The sequence below is a fragment of the Mustela erminea genome, chromosome 4 (genome assembly GCF_009829155.1).
Source record: "Mustela erminea isolate mMusErm1 chromosome 4, mMusErm1.Pri, whole genome shotgun sequence".
Lineage (NCBI taxonomy): Eukaryota > Metazoa > Chordata > Mammalia > Carnivora > Mustelidae > Mustela > Mustela erminea.
Genome location: NC_045617.1, coordinates 98,281,213 through 98,299,810, shown reverse-complemented (window position 1 = coordinate 98,299,810; position 18,598 = coordinate 98,281,213). Strand labels below are relative to the sequence as shown.

Sequence of the window (18,598 nt, the reverse complement as noted above, 5' to 3'; positions counted from 1 at the left end):
GGACCCTAGGAACCCCAAGTGACACAATATGGAAGCATGTAGCAGAGTCCTTGGCAATGTGTTCCCCAGAATCTTGCAGATGGTTCTACATGTGGGAACTTCTAAACCACAGCTCAGCTTCCCCATCTGTACCAGGGTAGAGAGTAATTGTGATGGCTGAAAGTGGATTTCAGTGGATGGACCCAAAGAGAGAAAATTCTTCTTATAAGCTCATAAATGAGACCATCCGTTTACACTGGAGTCATAAATGCATTTGGAAATGAGGAGTAGTCATTTCATTCTCAGACAAGCTCAGCATGTCACACGGCCCTGTGCGGCCATGTTTTTATATTCTCCAGTGTGGATTGCAACTCTGCTCATCCTGAGATTCCCCTTTCCCTTGTGTTTAGGTTTGGAGTCGGAGTTCCTTTATCCTGCCAATGGCGCTCAGCTGGAGATACACCTGGTGAATGTGGCTGAACCCTCCCTGCCCAGCATCCCTTGTGATGTTTCTCCCGTCTTCTTGGATTTGCCGGTGGTCATGTGCAGGACCAGGTAACCTGTCTGGGTAGGAGAAGATCAGACAGGGCCAGTGCTTTGCCTATTGCTGTAATTTGGGGTGGCACATTAGAGCAACTCCCTCTAGGACTGTAGTTATCAGCTATAGCTTTAAAAATGTTCCACATGAATACGCTTCTGCGAAGGGCACTAAGGCTTAAGGGAGGATGAAAAGATAGGAAAGAACTTTGAGAAATGTGAGACATTTATAAGGAGGGGTTGGATTGTGTTTCCAGCTGTGCTTTCTTGTTGTTGTTTGCAAGGAGCTCTATTGCTATTAAGATTTCAATAAATGGTGCCATTTCCCCATCTAAAGAACTCAACTCTTGAAATAGGTATAATTATAGTGATTGTGCCTAAACCCAAGACCAATTAGAAAGGAAATTTGCTTTAGTCCTCAGCCCATTTCCTTTTTGGTATGATTGGTACAGGATTCCAGGTCACCTACCGTCCTATTCAAGTTCTTGATGGCTCATGAAGTTTCATACAAGTTCATTCTCATGTCTTAGAGATCCCGTGTGAAAGTGGATCATTGCTTAAGAGGACAAGAAATTACCATTTCCTTTTGTTTTCTGTTCTCCCCTTCAGGAAGCCTCCCTTTCTTCCATCTCTGCCTCCTGAAATCTAACGTGCAAATGTCAGCTCTTCCCTGAATATACAACTGAGTGTAATCTTGCTCTTCTTTGAAAGGGGGGCAGATAGAGGCTGACCTCCAGGTGATGCTTGCCACAGCTTTGAGGAAGGAGCACGTTTTGTAATTTACAGGAGGCATGGCACGTGTAACGCAGTCCCCGTTTTCTCAACCCTGTGTCTCTCATGACGCTTAGGTTTGTTGTTCACTTGTCACTTTCATCCTAGAAGGAGGTACTCTGAGGACAAGGGATATGTTAGTACCATCCTTGTTCTTATGGTACTTAGCACAACACCTTGTGAGTAGGCGTGGCTCTCTAGATGACTCTTGAACTGAACTTTCTTGTAGCCCTCCTGCTATTGGTTTTATTTATTTATTTATTTTTTTACAGATTGATTGCTTTATTGATTAAACAAATGACAATAATTAAATAATTAAATGAAAAAGTATTTTTATTACATATAGAAATAATCCTCCAAAAATTCTCTACTCAGTATCCTTCTTTTATCAGTAGAATACATTGGATGAATTTCATTATTCTTTGATAACTGAAACCTTAAAACGCTGTAGATTTCTCATTAGCAAAATTTTTTTCATTGTGCTATCATAAACATAGAAAAAACAACTTAGATTTAGATTTACCATCGATGGGTGCTGTTTGGTAGTGTAATTGCCTTTAAAATCTACTATTTTTATCTCTCACATACATAAAAAAGGATTCTAGTTTTTGCAGTGCTAATAATTGGCTTCTAGATTCTAATAAAATTTTATTTGACAGGCATATCCCTAGCAATACCCGGAGCTTTATCCCCTTCTCTTCTTCTACTCCTATTGTGTTATCTCACTTGTTTCCACATCTCAGTCATCAGAAATATACCAGTGATGTCCAAATCTGTATTCAGGCCAGATCTCTCTCCTGAATTCCAGACCCACATTTCTGATGGTCTGATAGCCATCCCCACTTTGATATCCCACAGGTTGTACTTTTTTTTAAAAATTTTTTATTTCTTTTCAGCATAACAGTATTCATTGTTTTTACACCACACCCAGTGCTCCATGCAATCCGTGCCCTTTCTAATACCCACCACCTGTTCCCCCAACCTCCCACCTGCTATTGGTTTTAAAACTCGGTTGTATGTCTTCCTCACATTTTATGGTGGATATGGGCATAGTGTTCCTGCAGGAACTTGCCATGAAATAGATCAAAACTCTGAAGTTTTGTATGTTCTATTTCCCTCAATGTCAACATGTTAATGGTTTTGAGATGTACCATATAATCTATTTTAGAGGAAAGAAACACTGTCCTCGTACATGTACTCATGGGTTGGAAGATGAATATCCAGTTCAATTAACCCTCAAATGTGAAAAAATGTACATTTTATCATCAGTGAAATACCATCATATTCATTAACATAAAGACATATCTGCTTTCACCAGGACAAGCACTATAGCCTCTAAATCAGCACTGTCTAATCCAGATACTACCTTAGCCACAAATGTAATTTAAAATTTTCCAGTAGCCACATTTAAAAAGTCAAAAGAACCAAGTGAAATTATTTTAATTATTTTTATTTAATGTAACATATCCAGAAAATTATTTCACGTGGAATCAATATATAAATTACTGACACTATACTTTATATATTCTTTGCACACCAGGTCTTCAAAATCCACGGGGATTTTACACTTAGCATATTGTATTTGCGACTAGCTGCATCACAAGTGCTCAGTAACCACGTATGGCTAATGGTGGCACGTTGGATGGTGCAGATTTAAGTAATTGAACTTATGCTGAAGGGTTTGGTGAGAAAATCGTGGCGGGGAGGCGCTTCTTAATTCTAGCTCCTTAGTCATCCTATTCCCTCTCTTACAAAAGTCAACATGAAGGGAGCATCAAAAAGGCAAATAAATCATTGTGATATTTGTGAAAAGAGGAGAGGGGATCCAGGATTCTTCTGATGCATATATGAAGTGTTTATGGGCTGCTTGAATATGATGAAGGCAAGAACTTTTTTGGCAACATATGAATGAAATCAATGTCTTTTTTTCCTGAAAGAGCCTAGGATTTAAGCCCAAGTCACCCTTGACCCATGATGTTTGCACACATAATTTTCTTAATCTCTTTGGAACTGTCAGCATTTTTTTTTTAAAGATTTTATTTATTTATTTGACAGAGAGAGATCACACGTAGGCAGAGAGAGAGGAGGAAGCAGGCTCCCTGCTGAGCAGAGAGCCCGATGCGGGACTCGATCCCAGGACCCTGAGATCATGACCTGAGCCGAAAGCAGCGGCTTAACCCACTGAGCCACCCAGGCACCCAGCATTTTTTTTTTTAATGGAAACTAGGATTAGATTATCTATCAATGTCTGTTCCAAGTCTTGAAGTCCCGTCAACCTACAATTCTGCAAGATAGATTTTTTTTTAATTTTAAGGGCTTTCTATAAAACAATTATAACACGTTGGTGTAAGATCCAATCTTTAAAGTCTTGTGGGTAAGTGGATCTAGACTGCAGAAAATGAAACATGAGAATCCTTGGTTAGCTCTGCTTCACAGGTGCTGGAAGAAATTCGGAGTGATCTCATGGGGCTGTTGGCTTTGGTAGTTCACAGTTTTTGGTTCACAAGGATTTCCACTTTCTGCCCTCAGATCTCTGCTCTGTGAAGCACACGAGGGTCTCTACTACCTGGAGGTGCATTCTGGGGGACAGGTGGTGGGCAGCCCCAGTCCAGGACCACGAGACAACTGTACGTTCAAGGTGGGTTCTGAGGATGGAGGAATGTGTATTTACCTTGTCTGAGGGTAGGCCTGTGCTAAGAACCAGCAAGTTATAAGTCAGCCAGAGTCTGCTTTGTCAGGGAAAGAAGAAAGGTGGATGGTAGTTGTGAGGTATCTGAGATGATACCAATGAAAGTTAAGTGTGGCACACTTGTCAGACTCTGTGCTTTATGTGCATTAATTTGATGCTCACATCAACTTTATGGGGTAGCTATTTATTATCCTGGTTTTACAGATGAGGGACTTATGGCTCAGGGAGATGAAATAATGTGCCCATCTTATCAATAATTTTGCCTATGTCCTCCAGGTACTAAATGGCAGAACTACGATTTTTAAAAAATTAGTTTAATTTTTAATTTTTGTATTGACTTATGATGTCCTCTTAGTTTCAGGTATATATCATAGTGCTCTGATATTTTTATACATTACAAAGTGATCCCTGTGATAAGTCTAGGTGGCCATCTTCATCATACAGAGTTATTACAATGTTATTAACTATATTCCCTCCGCTGGTGGGAATGTAAATTGGTGAAGCCGCTGTGGAAAACAGTAAGGAGGTTCCTCAAAGAATTAAAAACAGAAATATGATCTAGCAACTTCACTTCAGGATATTTATGTGATGACAATGAAAACACCAATTGGAAGAAGTATATGCTGCCTTATGTTTATTATTTATAATAGCCACATTACAGAAACAGCCCAAGTGTCCATCAACAGATGAATGGATAAAGAAGATGGGGTATATATACACGATGCAAAGTTACTCAGCCATAAAAAAGAATAAATCTTGCTATTTGTGACAACATGGACATAATGAGAGGGTCTTAAGCTAAGTGAAATAAGTCAGACAGATGCAGACCAATACTGTATGATTTCACTTACATGTGGAATCTAAAAGAACTGAGATTTGAACCTGAATTGAGGATTCTATTTTTTTTTTTTAAATGTTGTTTGTGTGTCACAGAGAGAGTCGGAGAGAGAGGGAGAGACAGAGAGAGCATAAGCAAGGGGAGCTGCAGAGGGAGGGGGAGAAGCAGACTCCCTGCTGAGCAAGGAGCAGATACTGGACTCGATCCCAGGACCCTGGGATCGTGACCTGAGCTGAAGGCAAACATTTAACTGACTGAGCCGCCCAGGCGCCCCCGTGCATTGGATTCTAAGTCTTCATCTAAACTAAAGCCCATGTGAAGTCACAAAGATGATCATTGGCCAATGTTTCATGTCAGAGCTGCAGTTCTCCTACATCTCAGTAGGGGGAAGGGACTCAGAGACCCAAGTTCTACCTTGCCCTCTGCTTCATGGTTGATTGCTGCTCCTCTTTCCAATCCTAGACTGAAAGGGCATTTGCTAGTGGTATTCTCCTTCAAGCGCAGATCTAAAGGGAAGCAGAGAGAGCGAGAGTTCATGAGTTAATGCCTAACTTATGCTGGAGAAGCAATATGCAAACTTGGTCTTCATTCTGTGTTTGGTTCAGCCTCTTGTCCATTTCAGGTTAGTTTTCCACTAACCTCTGAAAGGATAGCTCCTAGACGTTTCATAAAAGCCTTGAGGTTTTGACGGAGCCCATTGTCATGGTTGTCCTTACCACAGGGTGACCCCGCTGAAGGGCTGTTCATGAAAGTCTCGGTCATTAATTAATGCTTCTTTAGAACAAGACTTCATCCCCTAAATTCATCCCTGTTGCGATTTACATTTCATACAGGCAATTCATCGACAAATTTGGAATTTGCTGTCAGTTCACATTTAACAACTTGCTTCTCCCTCCCAGAGAATCTTGTAATTGTGCTTCTGTACATATGCAGCAGAAAGGAAAAAAAGATCATTCTTTCTTATTAAGCCCCACATGCCCACCTCTCCCCTGTCTCCGTGAATGTAGCAGAAGATGGATGGCCGGGCACCCTCCCTGGTCACCATGCTGTTTTTGGTTTTGATGTTCCTTTCACCCCAGATAGTAAGTATTCCTACTTATTAAAGATCGGAGAGGAGAGCACGGGGAGAGAGGAGAAGCACTTCCTAAAATTGCACATTAAAGGAAACAAGTCCTTGAGTGCTTCGCCTAGCTTGGCGAGTTGATGGAAAATCACCAGGGGACGCAGTTAATGAGAGGCATTCCAAGCTAAATAAAACACGGTGTGTCTCTTTGTTTTGGGACTGGGACTGGGGGGAACTGTGAGTATTAAAAATTAATTCCATCTCGCCAGTCCACATCAAAGAGCCTGCTGCGGGCGCTGACAAGTTTGAACAACTCGCAGAAGGTTTATCAAGCAGCTGGTGGCTGTGGCTTCACTCTCCTAATCTGATGCTTTCCCTCTCCCCCATCTTGCTGCCACTGACCTCGCCGGGGCTCAGGGATCGGCATGAGGGAAGCTTGATTTGGAAGCTCATTAATTTTTCACTTTGTCATGTCTCTAGCTTGCTGGGTGAGCGGGGCCTGTTCTCCTTAGAAATGTACTATTTTTCTGTCGTGTCAGCTCAGGGGGAATCACAAGGGAGAATCTTTCTGAGGTTTAACTCTGAGCGCCCCAGCACGACGAGGAACGGCAGGGAGTGGTCGAGGAGTCACTCTCTTGCCCCCTTGTTTTACAAACCATGTATTTGGTTTGGACTCGATTGTTCTTTTGCCTCAGTTTCCAACATCTGTGAGAAGGACTGGTAACCCCTGCTCTTCCTCATGAAGCTCCTAGGGTATACTTCCAATGGAAATGACAATGGTATGGAGGGCGCCCCAGTGAGAGGTGAAGACCAGGGTGCAGGAAGAAGCTGGGCAGCCAGGGTCGGATGTGCAATTTGGCAGGTGTGTGTGTGGAATTGCATTAATCCTTATCTTTTGGTGAGATCAGAAGCAGCTCCCAAATGGTGAGGTCACTACATTCTTACCTTGACCTTCTGACTGTACATACTTTCTGCGACCTATTCTCTAACCCTCTCTTTTACAAAGGAGGAAACTAGCCTTGATGGCAGGCTGTTCAGCCGTGTGGATCAATGCCTAAAACCCATGCTTGCCAAGCCACTGTCAGCTTTGTTGAAATGTCTTTGGCTCTCCCCTCTGCTTAGGGCTGTCGTTGAACAATGGAGTTATTCTTTGGTGATATTCTCCCCGGGAAGATGGACTTCTGGCTGGAAGCAGACCAAGCAAAACGATCTGCCGTCATTGGATTTGCAAGTGGGAAGCAGTGTAGTTTATAGGGACTGAAGGCAGTCTAAGCGTCTAGAGGAGGTTGGAAGTGAGGGTGTCAGAAGGCGGAGACCAGGTTCTTTTCCTGAGTGTTATCAGCTCATGGGTCAAACCTTGGCCTGGTCAGTGCATTCTTCTGCTTCTCTCTTCACACTGGCCCTGACCATGAAATGCACTAATCTTGGGCTAACCCACATGCCTATAGGTGAGACGGGACTTCCAGAGTTGTCTTTTTCTCTCCTCTACTTCAAGGTACCATATCATGATTGATTGATATAATCATGTCATAGGAGGCCACTCTATCTTTTCACAGAGATTTGAATGTCTTCTCTATCCCAGGTTGTACACAAGGATATGACCATGACTGAGTCTGGCATTGTCCCTGCCTTTCTGGAGCTTATAATTAACAGAGAATGTGCTTTGGAGGAGGGGCATAGAAAGATGATTTGGTGTGCCATGACCAGGCTTTCACCTCTCCCATCAGTGCTGTTTCCTCCTTCTCAAAGAGTAAGGTTGCTTCCCATTCCTTGAATAATTTGAATCATTTTTCTCTCAGTAGGCACCGTCCATTTTCCCAACAAATACTCATTTGTATTCCTACCCAACTTCCAATTTTTTTTTTTTTTTTTTGTAGCTCACTAATTCCTGCCTAGCTGTTGGCTGATAATTTAAGTTGCAATCCTTTCAATTTAAGTAAGCAATTCTTGTCTAGGAAAATTAAAAAATCCTTCAAGATTCCAAGATAACAAGTTACAATAATGGAATTCTTAAGCCTGGCCTACCTACTTTCTTTCTGGTAAAATGTGTTCCCGGGTATGGCAGGTGGGCAGGGAGAAAGAGACTTGCCAAAGTTTGGACAGTGCAGTGCAGGGCAGAGAGAGCTATGTGACCTCGATGAAATTCCCTTTACCTCCTCTATGGAAAAACGGTAATAACATCTGTCACCTTCGCCTCACAGATAGATTATGGGGATAAAGAGAAACAGATGAAAGTTGATTTGAGGAAATGTAACCATTTGCTACCTTAGACTAATATTTGATGGGGAATGACTTTTGCTTCTTGTTTGTGGTTGTGATACGCTAATGAATCACTTCCTTGTGATGACCTTTCCTGAACAGTTTTCCAGGGCGCAGACACCCATTGTTTATCAAGTGACACCACCAAGTGGAGCTCCAGGTAAGAAATCCCCTATTAAAATAGGAGCAATTACGGATCCCTTTGCCAGAGCTATTGCAAACTCTTCTCTCCAGGTGGGTGCTCTCTATAAATGGGATCATTGAGCTTCTTCTCTGATGCTGTTTTAAAAATAAGTGTCAACCTCTGGTTTAATTTTAACCAGGTTTGGTTTCACCTTTGGGCACTTTTGCTCTGTTACTTCGCTGAAAACTAAAGAATCCAAACACAAAAAGAAAAAGAGGCTAGCAAAATCAGACCAGGTCCTGCTGGAGAATGGAGGAAATATAAGTCATCATTTCCCTTAACTTGCTAATCATCCACTTTGTAGCAAACCTTTATTGAACGTTATTGTGAGCCACACTCTGTTCTAAGCTTTTGATGTGTATTGTCTTATTAGATCCTCACAAGAACTTGAGGACATAGGGACTATTATTATTCTTCTCGGCAGACGAGGAAACGAAATACTAAAAGGTTATGTAGCTTGCTTAAAGTCAGCTAGGGAGGGTACAGCCGGGATCTGAACCCAGGCAAGCAGAATCCAGAGTGGCTAGGTATAGCCAACATTTTGTTCTGTTTTGAGGGGTGGTGTCCTGTACCACACGGAAGGCCAGCAACCCTGATACATACCCCGTTTTTTTTTTTTTAATTTTTTTAAAATTTTTTATTAGAAGGCACACACACACATGCAAGAGCCAGAGGCTAGAAGAGGAGAAGAGAGAGAAAGCTGAGATTTTCATAAAAGAAGGGAAGGCAGCTAAGAATTAGATTCAAGAATGGCTAAGCCTGTCTTACAACTAAGTAGTAAGCACAGCGAGGATTATATATAATTCACTGTCTGATTCTTGGCAAATTCCTATGTCTATTTCAGATTGTTCCTTTGTTCAGGCTTTCCAGATGGTGTAATTACGGGAATACAAGTTGCTAACTGTTTATATGTAGTTGTGTCTAAATGCATAAACTGATCTCGTTTTGAATGGCTTGACTGCTCAAGAATGTCAAAGTGGGTATCCGAGTTGCTGGAAAGTGTTTGCACTTCTGTGTATGTGTATAGACTCAGATTACATTGTGTGTATTTAAATGATATCCTGAAGACTATGAATCTGGCCTGATTTTATTCATGCAGGTTATTCAGAGATCTTCTCCTTTCCATGTGTCTGATTAATCAAGGCATGATCACGTTTTATTAAAAAGAGATGCGGTCTGAAAATCAGAGGCCGACGTTTGGGTCCCTGCTGTTGGGGTGTTAGAGAGCTCTTGTTTCAATGGCAGAAGTCCACAGGGTGAGGGCTGAGGAGGGAGCCTGCCGTCAGAGGTGTGAAATGGGATGCTGGCTCACCCAGATCTGTCAGGCCCGTTTCTCTCACCGAGCATGAGTGCAGCACCCTGTCTTCTCCACCTTCTGGGGGAATGATTGCTGGCTGGCCTGGTTGGAGTGGAGGGGTCCCTCCAGGCAGGATCCATGCAGCAACATCTTTGAAGTCACTTTCCAGACAATTACTCTCACTAGGTTTGGGAAGCCTGCCCGGAGTGGCAGCCCTGGAGATGAGGGAGGTGGTGGGGACAGGAGAGATGACATTCCATTAGCAGTTGACTTTCTACCTGTGATGAACCGTCCTCCACGGTGACGTGGAATTGTCCAGCACCATGGACAGGCTTAGCCACTTCTTAGCCTCTGTTGTGTTGCTTTGTTGAGGAACAAGTCAGAAAGTCACGGAATTCCCAATTTCTATAACTTGTTACCAGTTTTTAAAATTGTGCCCATCAGAGCTAGGGATCAATAATTTAGCTTTATTGAAACGAAGGGAAATTATTTTGCCAGTTGTTAACAGGAGCAGAGAACTGCAGACTCTAGGCTTTCTTCATGTCTGTGACCTTTGTCTAAGGCATTAGGTTCCCTCCCTTTCTACCCACTCACTGTACAGTGACTCTCATACTACCTGGAAGGGTCCCATGGTTTCACTGCCAGTCATCCAATGACCACATCTGAAAGCATCTCATACAACTACTACACAGGCACAGTGTGAAGGGAATACCTTCTTGGTCATGTTCTTTTGGGACTTTGAATGTGGCCATGAAAAGATTCTAAGTCCTCTGCATTCAGTGGCCTTATGAGCCCCACGGGTGCTTTTTTCTTTTCCATCTTTGCGGTTTTAGTTATTTCTTTTTAAAGATTTTATTTATTTATTTGACAGAGAGAGAGAGAGAGAGAGAGAGAGAGAGCGAGCGCAAGCATGAGCAGGGAGAGCAGCAGGCAGAGGGATAGGGAGAAGCAGGCTCCCTGCTGAGCAGAGAGCCCGATGTGGGACTCGATCCCAGGACCCTGAGATCATGACCCGAGCCGAAGGCAGCGGCTTACCCCACTGAGCCACCCAGGCACCCTGAGGTTTTATTTACTAACCAAAACCTCTCTCATCTCTTCACATCATTTGTGAGACTACAGCACAGATGGGTAAATTCTTTAATTATCTGGAAGGCACGCATTTCCAGGTCATGGGGTTGTCTGGTGAGCCTGAACTCCATCACCTTGCTGTGGTGTGCTTGTTTAAAACTTTGCCTTATGTAGTTGCACAGAGCTGAGTTTAGGTGTTTTCAACTATAGAAGAAATCAGCTCATGTAACATCCGGGAGGGGCCCCCAAAATCTTTTCGAGAAAGAGTTACATCAGATTCCTTTCTCACCTCTGGTGAGCAGAGCGGGTGGGGGCAGTACCGAGAGGGCACCTTGCTGAGAGGGGATTGCTGATGCCTGCACTTCCTCTTGAACTTGAACTCAAAAGAGGGGAATATTAAGGAAACGTTTGCTACCCAGTGGAAATCCCTGTGAGTCACACAGAGGAGTGCAGCAGTAGAAGTCATCCATTCGTCAGTGGACTAGGCGGACTCGAACTGCTTGCAGATCCCCAATTTGCCCTATCTTTGAAGACTAGCATATTGGTTGAATGAATGAGATATGTCATTGACCATCCTTTAAGCCATGACACTGTTCTATTTCATCTCATCCCCTCCTTTCTTAGTTTCCATCCATTTGGGTCATCCTTGACACTTAATCTTTAGTACTCTGAGATATGGAAAAAAGTTTAACATCCGGAATACCCGGCCCCTCCTGGGTGGTTCATATTAGCAAGTGTCCAGAGGAAAGTCTCATGAAATGTGGAGCACCCCAAGGCACATTGTTCTTAAATCCCATGATAGTCTACACACAGCCAAGAGGGTAGAACAAGGCAGCATATGGAAACCAGCCCCTTGCTCCTGAAAGCCTCATACTTCATGGGATTGTGAGGAAGACCTGTTACTGCTTCTGTGCCTCGTATTTAGATGATTAAGCCTGTGATTACGATAATCGGTTATTTCAGACTTTCCAACATGTAGTATTGATCACAGGATCATATTTGGGGCTCCTTTCTTGTATGGTTTGTAAAAAGGCATTAATATTCTGACTCATGACCAGTTTGACCATATTAAATAGATGTAACCAAAAAGAAATAGTCTATGTTGTAATTTACAGTTGGAGCTAAGTCTGTTAAATTTAAAAAAAAATCCTCTTAAAACAGGAAAACTAATACATGTGTATGGATGGATTATCACTGGAAGATCAGAAACCTTTGATTTTGAAGCTGAGTACATTGAGAGGTAAGACTGTTCATCTGGGTGTTCAACTAGTTACAAATACGCTGGATTGCTTCCTGAGCCCAGCTTCCCCAATAGCAATAAATTGTGAGCAGTTGGCACAGAACTGCTGTTTTCCTCTTTGTAGTTTATGGTCCCTGGTGAGCTGGGCTTCAGCAAACTTTGTTAATGTAATTGCAACTGGTCGATTAAGTTGGTCCATTTATATACTGACAACTAGTCACTCTGGGCTCAGCGTGAATCGCGCTGTAATTGCATCCGTGGGTTTTCTTTTTCAATTCTCACCCTTCTCCCCCTTGTTTCTGAGGCTGAAATAAATTTTTTATAAAATGACGCATGAACCCAGAAGACCATTATAACTTCCCTGTTTGGTTGGTATGCATTTGTGCATTTAGAAATTCCGTTAGTGTGATGGGAGGAAGGGAGAAAGCACTGAGAGCTGTTGAGTTTTACTGTTTGCTGGGAATGATTGGGATTGCCAACATGACTTTCTTCACCAGAGGCTCATGAAATAGAAGGTGTTACTATTAAATCAGGTGTGCCAGGGAAAGAGGAGGACCAGAGGGAAAGTGTTGAAGTTGTAGTCTTTGGCGGAAGCTCTAAGCCACTGATTAGGCAACATCTGAAGTAGTTAGAGTGAGGACTGATGAGGTAGAAGGAACCTAGTCTTACTATAGCTGAGCAGATTCTGTATACTGGGTCTACTTGTCCTTGTACTCCTCGAGAGGATGGCAGTATCTTCCTCTGTTCTGTTCCCTCTCTGTGATTCTGCCCTACTTGAAGAGGACATGATCTGGCTACACTCAGGATCTACATTTCTGGCATTAATTCATGGTCAGCTTGTTTTGAAAGGAAATCACTCTTTCTGTGGAGACTGGAAGCCCGAAGGTCATCCTTAATAATATGCCACATTCACTGCTTGGTTCCATGTCAGCCTGAGTCTGGGATACAGTATTTGAAAGGGGAAACAAAGGCATAAACTCTGGGTAGACCCAATAGAGCCAATGTGGACATGATGAAGATTTGGGGGGAAAAGGGAAATGCTCCTTCTGCCATGTGAAAATGCAGACCATGAAACAGTGCTGTGCGCTCCTACCTGTAGGCTGAGAATTGATTCAATGTCTCCTCAGGGGACAGGCTTGGGCCACGTGCAGAATTTCTCATAAATCCAGAGGAGAATGCTCAGAACAATGTTTCATGTGAGTTTTGCCAGGAATGTTTACTGGGACCCTAATGCTATTATCTCATGTCTTTTCCCCCATTTTTTATCCAGCCCATTGATCTTGGAAGCTCAAGGAGACAAATGGGTCACAGCCTGCTCTCTTGTAAACAGGCAGACAGGAAGCCGGTGAGTGTCTTTCCTGCCTACATACATGCTTTTAGTTTCTTCCATGTGGGTTTCTCTCTCTCTCTCTCTCTCTCACACACACACACACACACACACACACATCTATTTTTTTAATATAGATCACCCATAACTGCTGACTACCTTATTTTTAGAGTTACTGGAAAATACATGGTAATTGATTCAAAATGCAAATTGAAGTGGATTCTGAAACCAATCTTGAAAAAAAATAGCTAATACTAAGTGTTCATTCTAGGCCAGACCCTGTCTAACACTTTCATATTTAGGTTACCTGATATCCTTGTGAAGACATTATGGGTATTAGTCCCGCTTTATGGCTGAGGAAACTGAGGCACAGAGGGGTCCAGTAACTTGCTTAAGGCCCTGCAAAGAGAAAGTGGCAGAGCTGGAATGAATACCTGGGCTGACTAGCTAGCCTCCAAGTTCATGCTCTTAGCCACTCTGCTGTAACGACCAGCCAAAGGAATAAAAAAACAACTAAAATTTGTCTATGTATTACAGTGAATTTTTAAAAAGAGTGTCTACATGCTTACAGTTTAGCTAACCAAATTTTGCTAGATTTCACTTCACTCAGGATTGAGTAAATTTATCCATCTTTTGAGGCCATCATAAGAATTATACTCTATCGCTTAGTGTTTTAGGACTGACATTTTATAGGGCCAAACTCTATAATGTATCTCCTCCTATTGTCTTCAATTTGCTTGCTCAGGATCCTTCTTTTTTGGGTTGACAGTTTTTCCCCCAAAATCTTTACTTAAATTCTAGTTAGTTGACATAGAGTGTAATACTGGTTTTGGGAGGAGATTTTATGATTCATCACTTACAGATGACACCAGTTTTGCTCAATAAAGTGCCCTCCTTAACCCATCACCCATGTAGCCCATCCTCCACCCACCTCTCCTCTAGCAACCCTCAGTTTGTTGTGTAGTTAAGAGTCTCTATGGCTTGCTTCCTTCTTTTTTTCACCCTTCCACTATGTTCATTTGTTTTGTTTCTTAAATTCTACATATGAATGAGATCATATGGTATTCGTCTTTGTCTGGCAGACTTATTTCACTTAGCATAGTATCCTCTAGTTCCATCCACGTTGTTGCAAATGGCAAGATTTCCTTCTTTTTTATGGCTGAATAATATTCCACTGTAGATACATTCCACATCTTCTTTATCCATTCATCCATCAATGGACATTTGGGCTTTTTCCACAGTTGGAAATTTCCATAGTTGGCTATTTTTTTTTTAAGATTTTATTTATTTATGACAAAGAGAGACACAGTGATAGCAGGAAAACAAGCAGGCAGGAGTGGGAGAGGGAGAAGCAGGCTTCCCACTGAGCAGGGAGCTTGATGCGGGACTCAATCCCAATACCCTGGGATCATGCCCTGAGCCAAAGGCAGTCACCCATCAACTAAGCCACCCAGGCACCCCCATAGTTGGCTATTGTTGATATTGTTGTTATAAACACTGTGCTCTCTGAGTTCCTTTGAATCAGTGTTTTTGTATACTTTGGATAAATACCTGCTAGGGCAATTATTGGGTCATAGGGTAGCTCCATTTTTAACTTTGAGGAACCTCCATACTGTTTTCCAGAGTGGCTGCACCAGCTTGCATTCCCACCATCAGTGTAAGAGGGTTCCCCTTTTTCCCATCTGTTGTTTCCTGTATTATTAATTTTAGCCATTCTGACAGGTGTGGGGTGGTATCTCATCATGGTTTTAATTTGTATTTCCCTGATGAAATGTGATGTCAAACATCTTTTCATGTGTCTGTTGGCCATCTGGATGTCTTTGGAAAAATGTCTATTCATGTCTTCTGCCCATTTCTTAATTGGGTTTTTTGTTTGTTTGTTTGTTTGTTTTTTGTTTATTTTTTTGAGTGTTGAGTTTGACAAGTGCTTTATAGATTTTTGGTTATTAATCCTTGATCAAATATATCATTTGTAAATATCTTCTCTCATTCTGTAGGGGGTTCACACTTAATAATAGATTTTTTTAGTAAGAGTTTTGGTGTCCTTGTAAAGGTTTTGGAAAGAATGGAGAGGTCTGAAGAGAGGTTAGGAATGAGTGAAATTTTATCTCTTACACCATGTGTTTAACTGATAGCACATTTATTGATGAGAACTCTAGTTAGTACTATTCTACATATTTTCTCCAATGAGTTCATTATGCCTTCTGAATCTGCCATTTTCACTGACTAGCTGGCATTTTATTTATTTTATTTCATTTTCCTGGCTAAAGAGTCAGAACTACTGAACTGAGTTGTCTGGTAATTCTCACCACTGGTTTTGGTTCTTTCTCTAGCTATCCTCTTCAGGAAGACCATGGTCTTGGGACTCTGCAGTGCCGTGTAGAAGGCAACTACATCGGTCTGTCCAAGAAGTAACATAAGTTGAAAGTCCTATGTGTTTCTTTTTCTGTATCAGAAAAATACTAGTTCAAGGATTGCTTCTCACAAGGATGATTATAGTCACTACCAGCTGTTGAGAACTGCTTTAAAATCTATATGAAAGAGTTTAAATAGAAATTAATTTAATCATCACAGTGAATGGATTGGTGAGGCTGGTGGAATTATTTTCACTTTAGAGGGGAGAAAATTGCAGCTGGTGACCAGGGCAGCTGGTTATGGATTTACCATGTTTAGTGTGACTTTCAGCCCAGACTCTGAGCTGCTATGTGCTACCACATCTATCCTTTTATTGTTGGAAGTCAACAGTGATTGTGCTGAGTCTCAGAGGTGTTTATTTTGGGCATTGTTAAAGAAATTACAGGTCTGGGTGGTAACTTGGTGATTATCTGGAGTCCTTGGGTTTATGGTAGCAAAGACCTGGTCCCTGTGACACAGGCAGACTCCTGTGTTAATGTCTGTTTCTTTTCGTTATAGGCTCCCAGAATGTTAGTTTCTCAGTATTTAACAAAGGAAAGTAAGTAACTGGAAGCAAGCAAATTTATCATCACCTTATATTATTGATCTCTTTCTGGTCTTGCTTATTTTTTTGGAATCTTTTATAGTGGAAAATTCTAAACATACAGGAATAAAATAGCATTAATGAAACCTTGTGTACCTACCTGATTTTTTTGACTTAGGTGAATATAATTGTTTCTTACACACTCATCTTGAGGTAATGTAAATATTTCAATGTGATGATGGCACAAAGTGGTGGTAATTAGATCTTCAGTAATCTCATAATTTAAAACAGGACATTGTTCCATGAAATGCACTGTACCATTCTAAGAAATGCCTTCCTCAAGATAGAAAGGGTCCAGATTTCATAGAGTTTTGGAGAGGAGATTATGATTTGGAATGGTTTCTGCATGCCTTAGCTAATGTTCTGACACCATATAACTTGTCAAGGGTTTTCCTGAAAAGCATACTCTCTAGCTGACATTCATCCCATTGTGGTGATAGCGGCATATCACCTACAGCTCCCAGTCCCAAGAATGGAGGTTCTCTCCCTCTTTTTCTCGAATTTAGGAAGGAATAACACTAGTATCTATTGGGTATCTACTATAGGCCATCTTCTTACCATGCCCTTTCACATTCATCTTTCCCTAACATTTGTGATGTTCTGTGAAGTAGGTATTATTGGGACTCCCTGGAAGTAGGTATTATTATCAAAAACTTTCAAAATCACAAAACACAAGTTGCCCCATGGGTATCATTCTTTACTCATCCAAGGGAGCTGGTATCCAGACTGTTCAAAAGATCAGGGGAGGCTGGCCCTTGATCTTTGTTGTAGGCAGCTGATTTAAGAAATGCAATCTCGAATGCTTTTTTTTTTTTTTTTCATCTAAAGCAAACGTTTGTCTTGGCAGGTCCATAGTACATAAGAATGCATGGATGATCAGTGCTAAACTGGAACTTTTCCTGTACCAGACATACTCAGGTACTAATGCCTTTCTCCCTGAACTCCTCACTCCTTCCTTCACACCTCGCTCAATGTTGGATTCTTCTTCCCTTTCTCCTGGTGCCATTTCTCTAAAACCAGGAGCACCTGAAACTGTCCCCCTACCCCCCATAATGATGGGTGACTCTTAGGTTTTGGGTGAGAAAAAATTGCTTGTGTGTGTGCTATATTAAAAGAGGCTTGATCATAGACTTCTATACAGAGTTTGTGGATAAAAAATGAATGAAAGAAAGGAAGTCATCCTTGTTCTATGTTCTGAGAAATAACAGAATAGCCGTGGCCCCCAAAAGTACAAAAGTGTATCTTTCCGGTTACTTTAATGCCCCCTCTGAACATTCACCCAACAATTTATGACTTGCTAATATTGATGTTCAACGATGGTGTGGCTCTCTGAAGGGTAAACTTCCATGCTGAAAAATGAATGCTGAAAATTGGAAACTTGGATGAAACTGTGAACCCAATTTGGCAGTAGGAAGTTCACCACTGAAGAAGAGCGCTTAGGCTTGAGTCTTGACAATGATCCTAAAACCATCGTAGATGCGACTGTGAGGGAGGAACCCATTCCAGGGACAGCAGGATCTACCTTTGCCAAAAGTGCAAGAAATATCGTAGGTGGTGGGGCAAATGTCATTCACTCTCTAGAGGGGATCTAATTGTGTAAAAAGCTGAATTTTGACCCTTGCCTTTATTTTTTTTTACACAGTGTAACTAGTCTCTTTGGGAGTCAGTTGGAAGAAACCTCTGAGGGGATGGTGGTAGTGAGGGCCAAGAGAAGTGGGGCTGGAGCTTGCTGAGTGTTTTACATGTGAGCTCAATGTTTATTTAATTCAGATGAAGACACAGACCCAGAAAGGCAAAGAAACCAAAGTTCCTAGTGCTAGAAAATGCAGATCCAAATTCAAAATCTTACACACAAAAGTAATAAACAATGGGAAGTACACTCTCCTGGCCACCTGACCACAAGCTTTGTTGACCAACGCTCTTGAACCCTGAACAATTACAGGCTGGCGGGTATCTCCAATCACATAGCTATTTCATATTTCTGGAACCGTTGTCTTCTTGGGATGAGGACTTTCAGGCCAGAGAAGCTCAGAGCGGAGGAGGTTACGGGAGAGGGAATGTGGACAATGACATTTTGTGAACGGTGACAGAGAGTTCCCAGCAGAGCTCTCTGAGGGCTAACATTCAGTGATTTGTTGAGTTCTATTAAGTCATTTAGCCTTTCTGAGATGTAATTAAATACCTATATACTGGACAAAATGGTGTCCGTCCTACTCTAAAAACTTTTTAGCCTTTCTGAGGTGTAATTAAATACCTATATACTGGACAAAATGGTGTCCGTCCTACTCTAAAAACTCAAAAAAAGGAGATGAGGAAGAATCTGGGGATTCATCTAGAGTTTTCCCCCC

General features: G+C 41.8%; 1 protein-coding gene across 6 annotated transcripts in view; it reads left to right on the top strand.

Annotated features, from left to right (window-relative positions):
- The window catches only part of PKHD1 (PKHD1 ciliary IPT domain containing fibrocystin/polyductin), a 456,881-nt gene that overhangs the window by 10,003 nt on the left and 428,280 nt on the right, over positions 1-18,598 (top strand). For all 6 annotated transcript variants that reach the window (XR_004285058.1, XM_032340236.1, XM_032340237.1 and 3 more), the window contains 8 exons: positions 390-534; positions 3,817-3,925; positions 8,239-8,296; positions 11,847-11,925; positions 13,196-13,270; positions 15,586-15,650; positions 16,166-16,205; positions 17,098-17,168. Coding sequence is in view for 5 of the 6 variants with exons in the window: in XM_032340236.1 (XP_032196127.1) it covers positions 390-534; positions 3,817-3,925; positions 8,239-8,296; positions 11,847-11,925; positions 13,196-13,270; positions 15,586-15,650; positions 16,166-16,205; positions 17,098-17,168 (642 nt within the window). In the remaining variant the exon portion in view is untranslated. The remainder of the gene's footprint in view (positions 1-389; positions 535-3,816; positions 3,926-8,238; positions 8,297-11,846; positions 11,926-13,195; positions 13,271-15,585; positions 15,651-16,165; positions 16,206-17,097; positions 17,169-18,598) is intronic.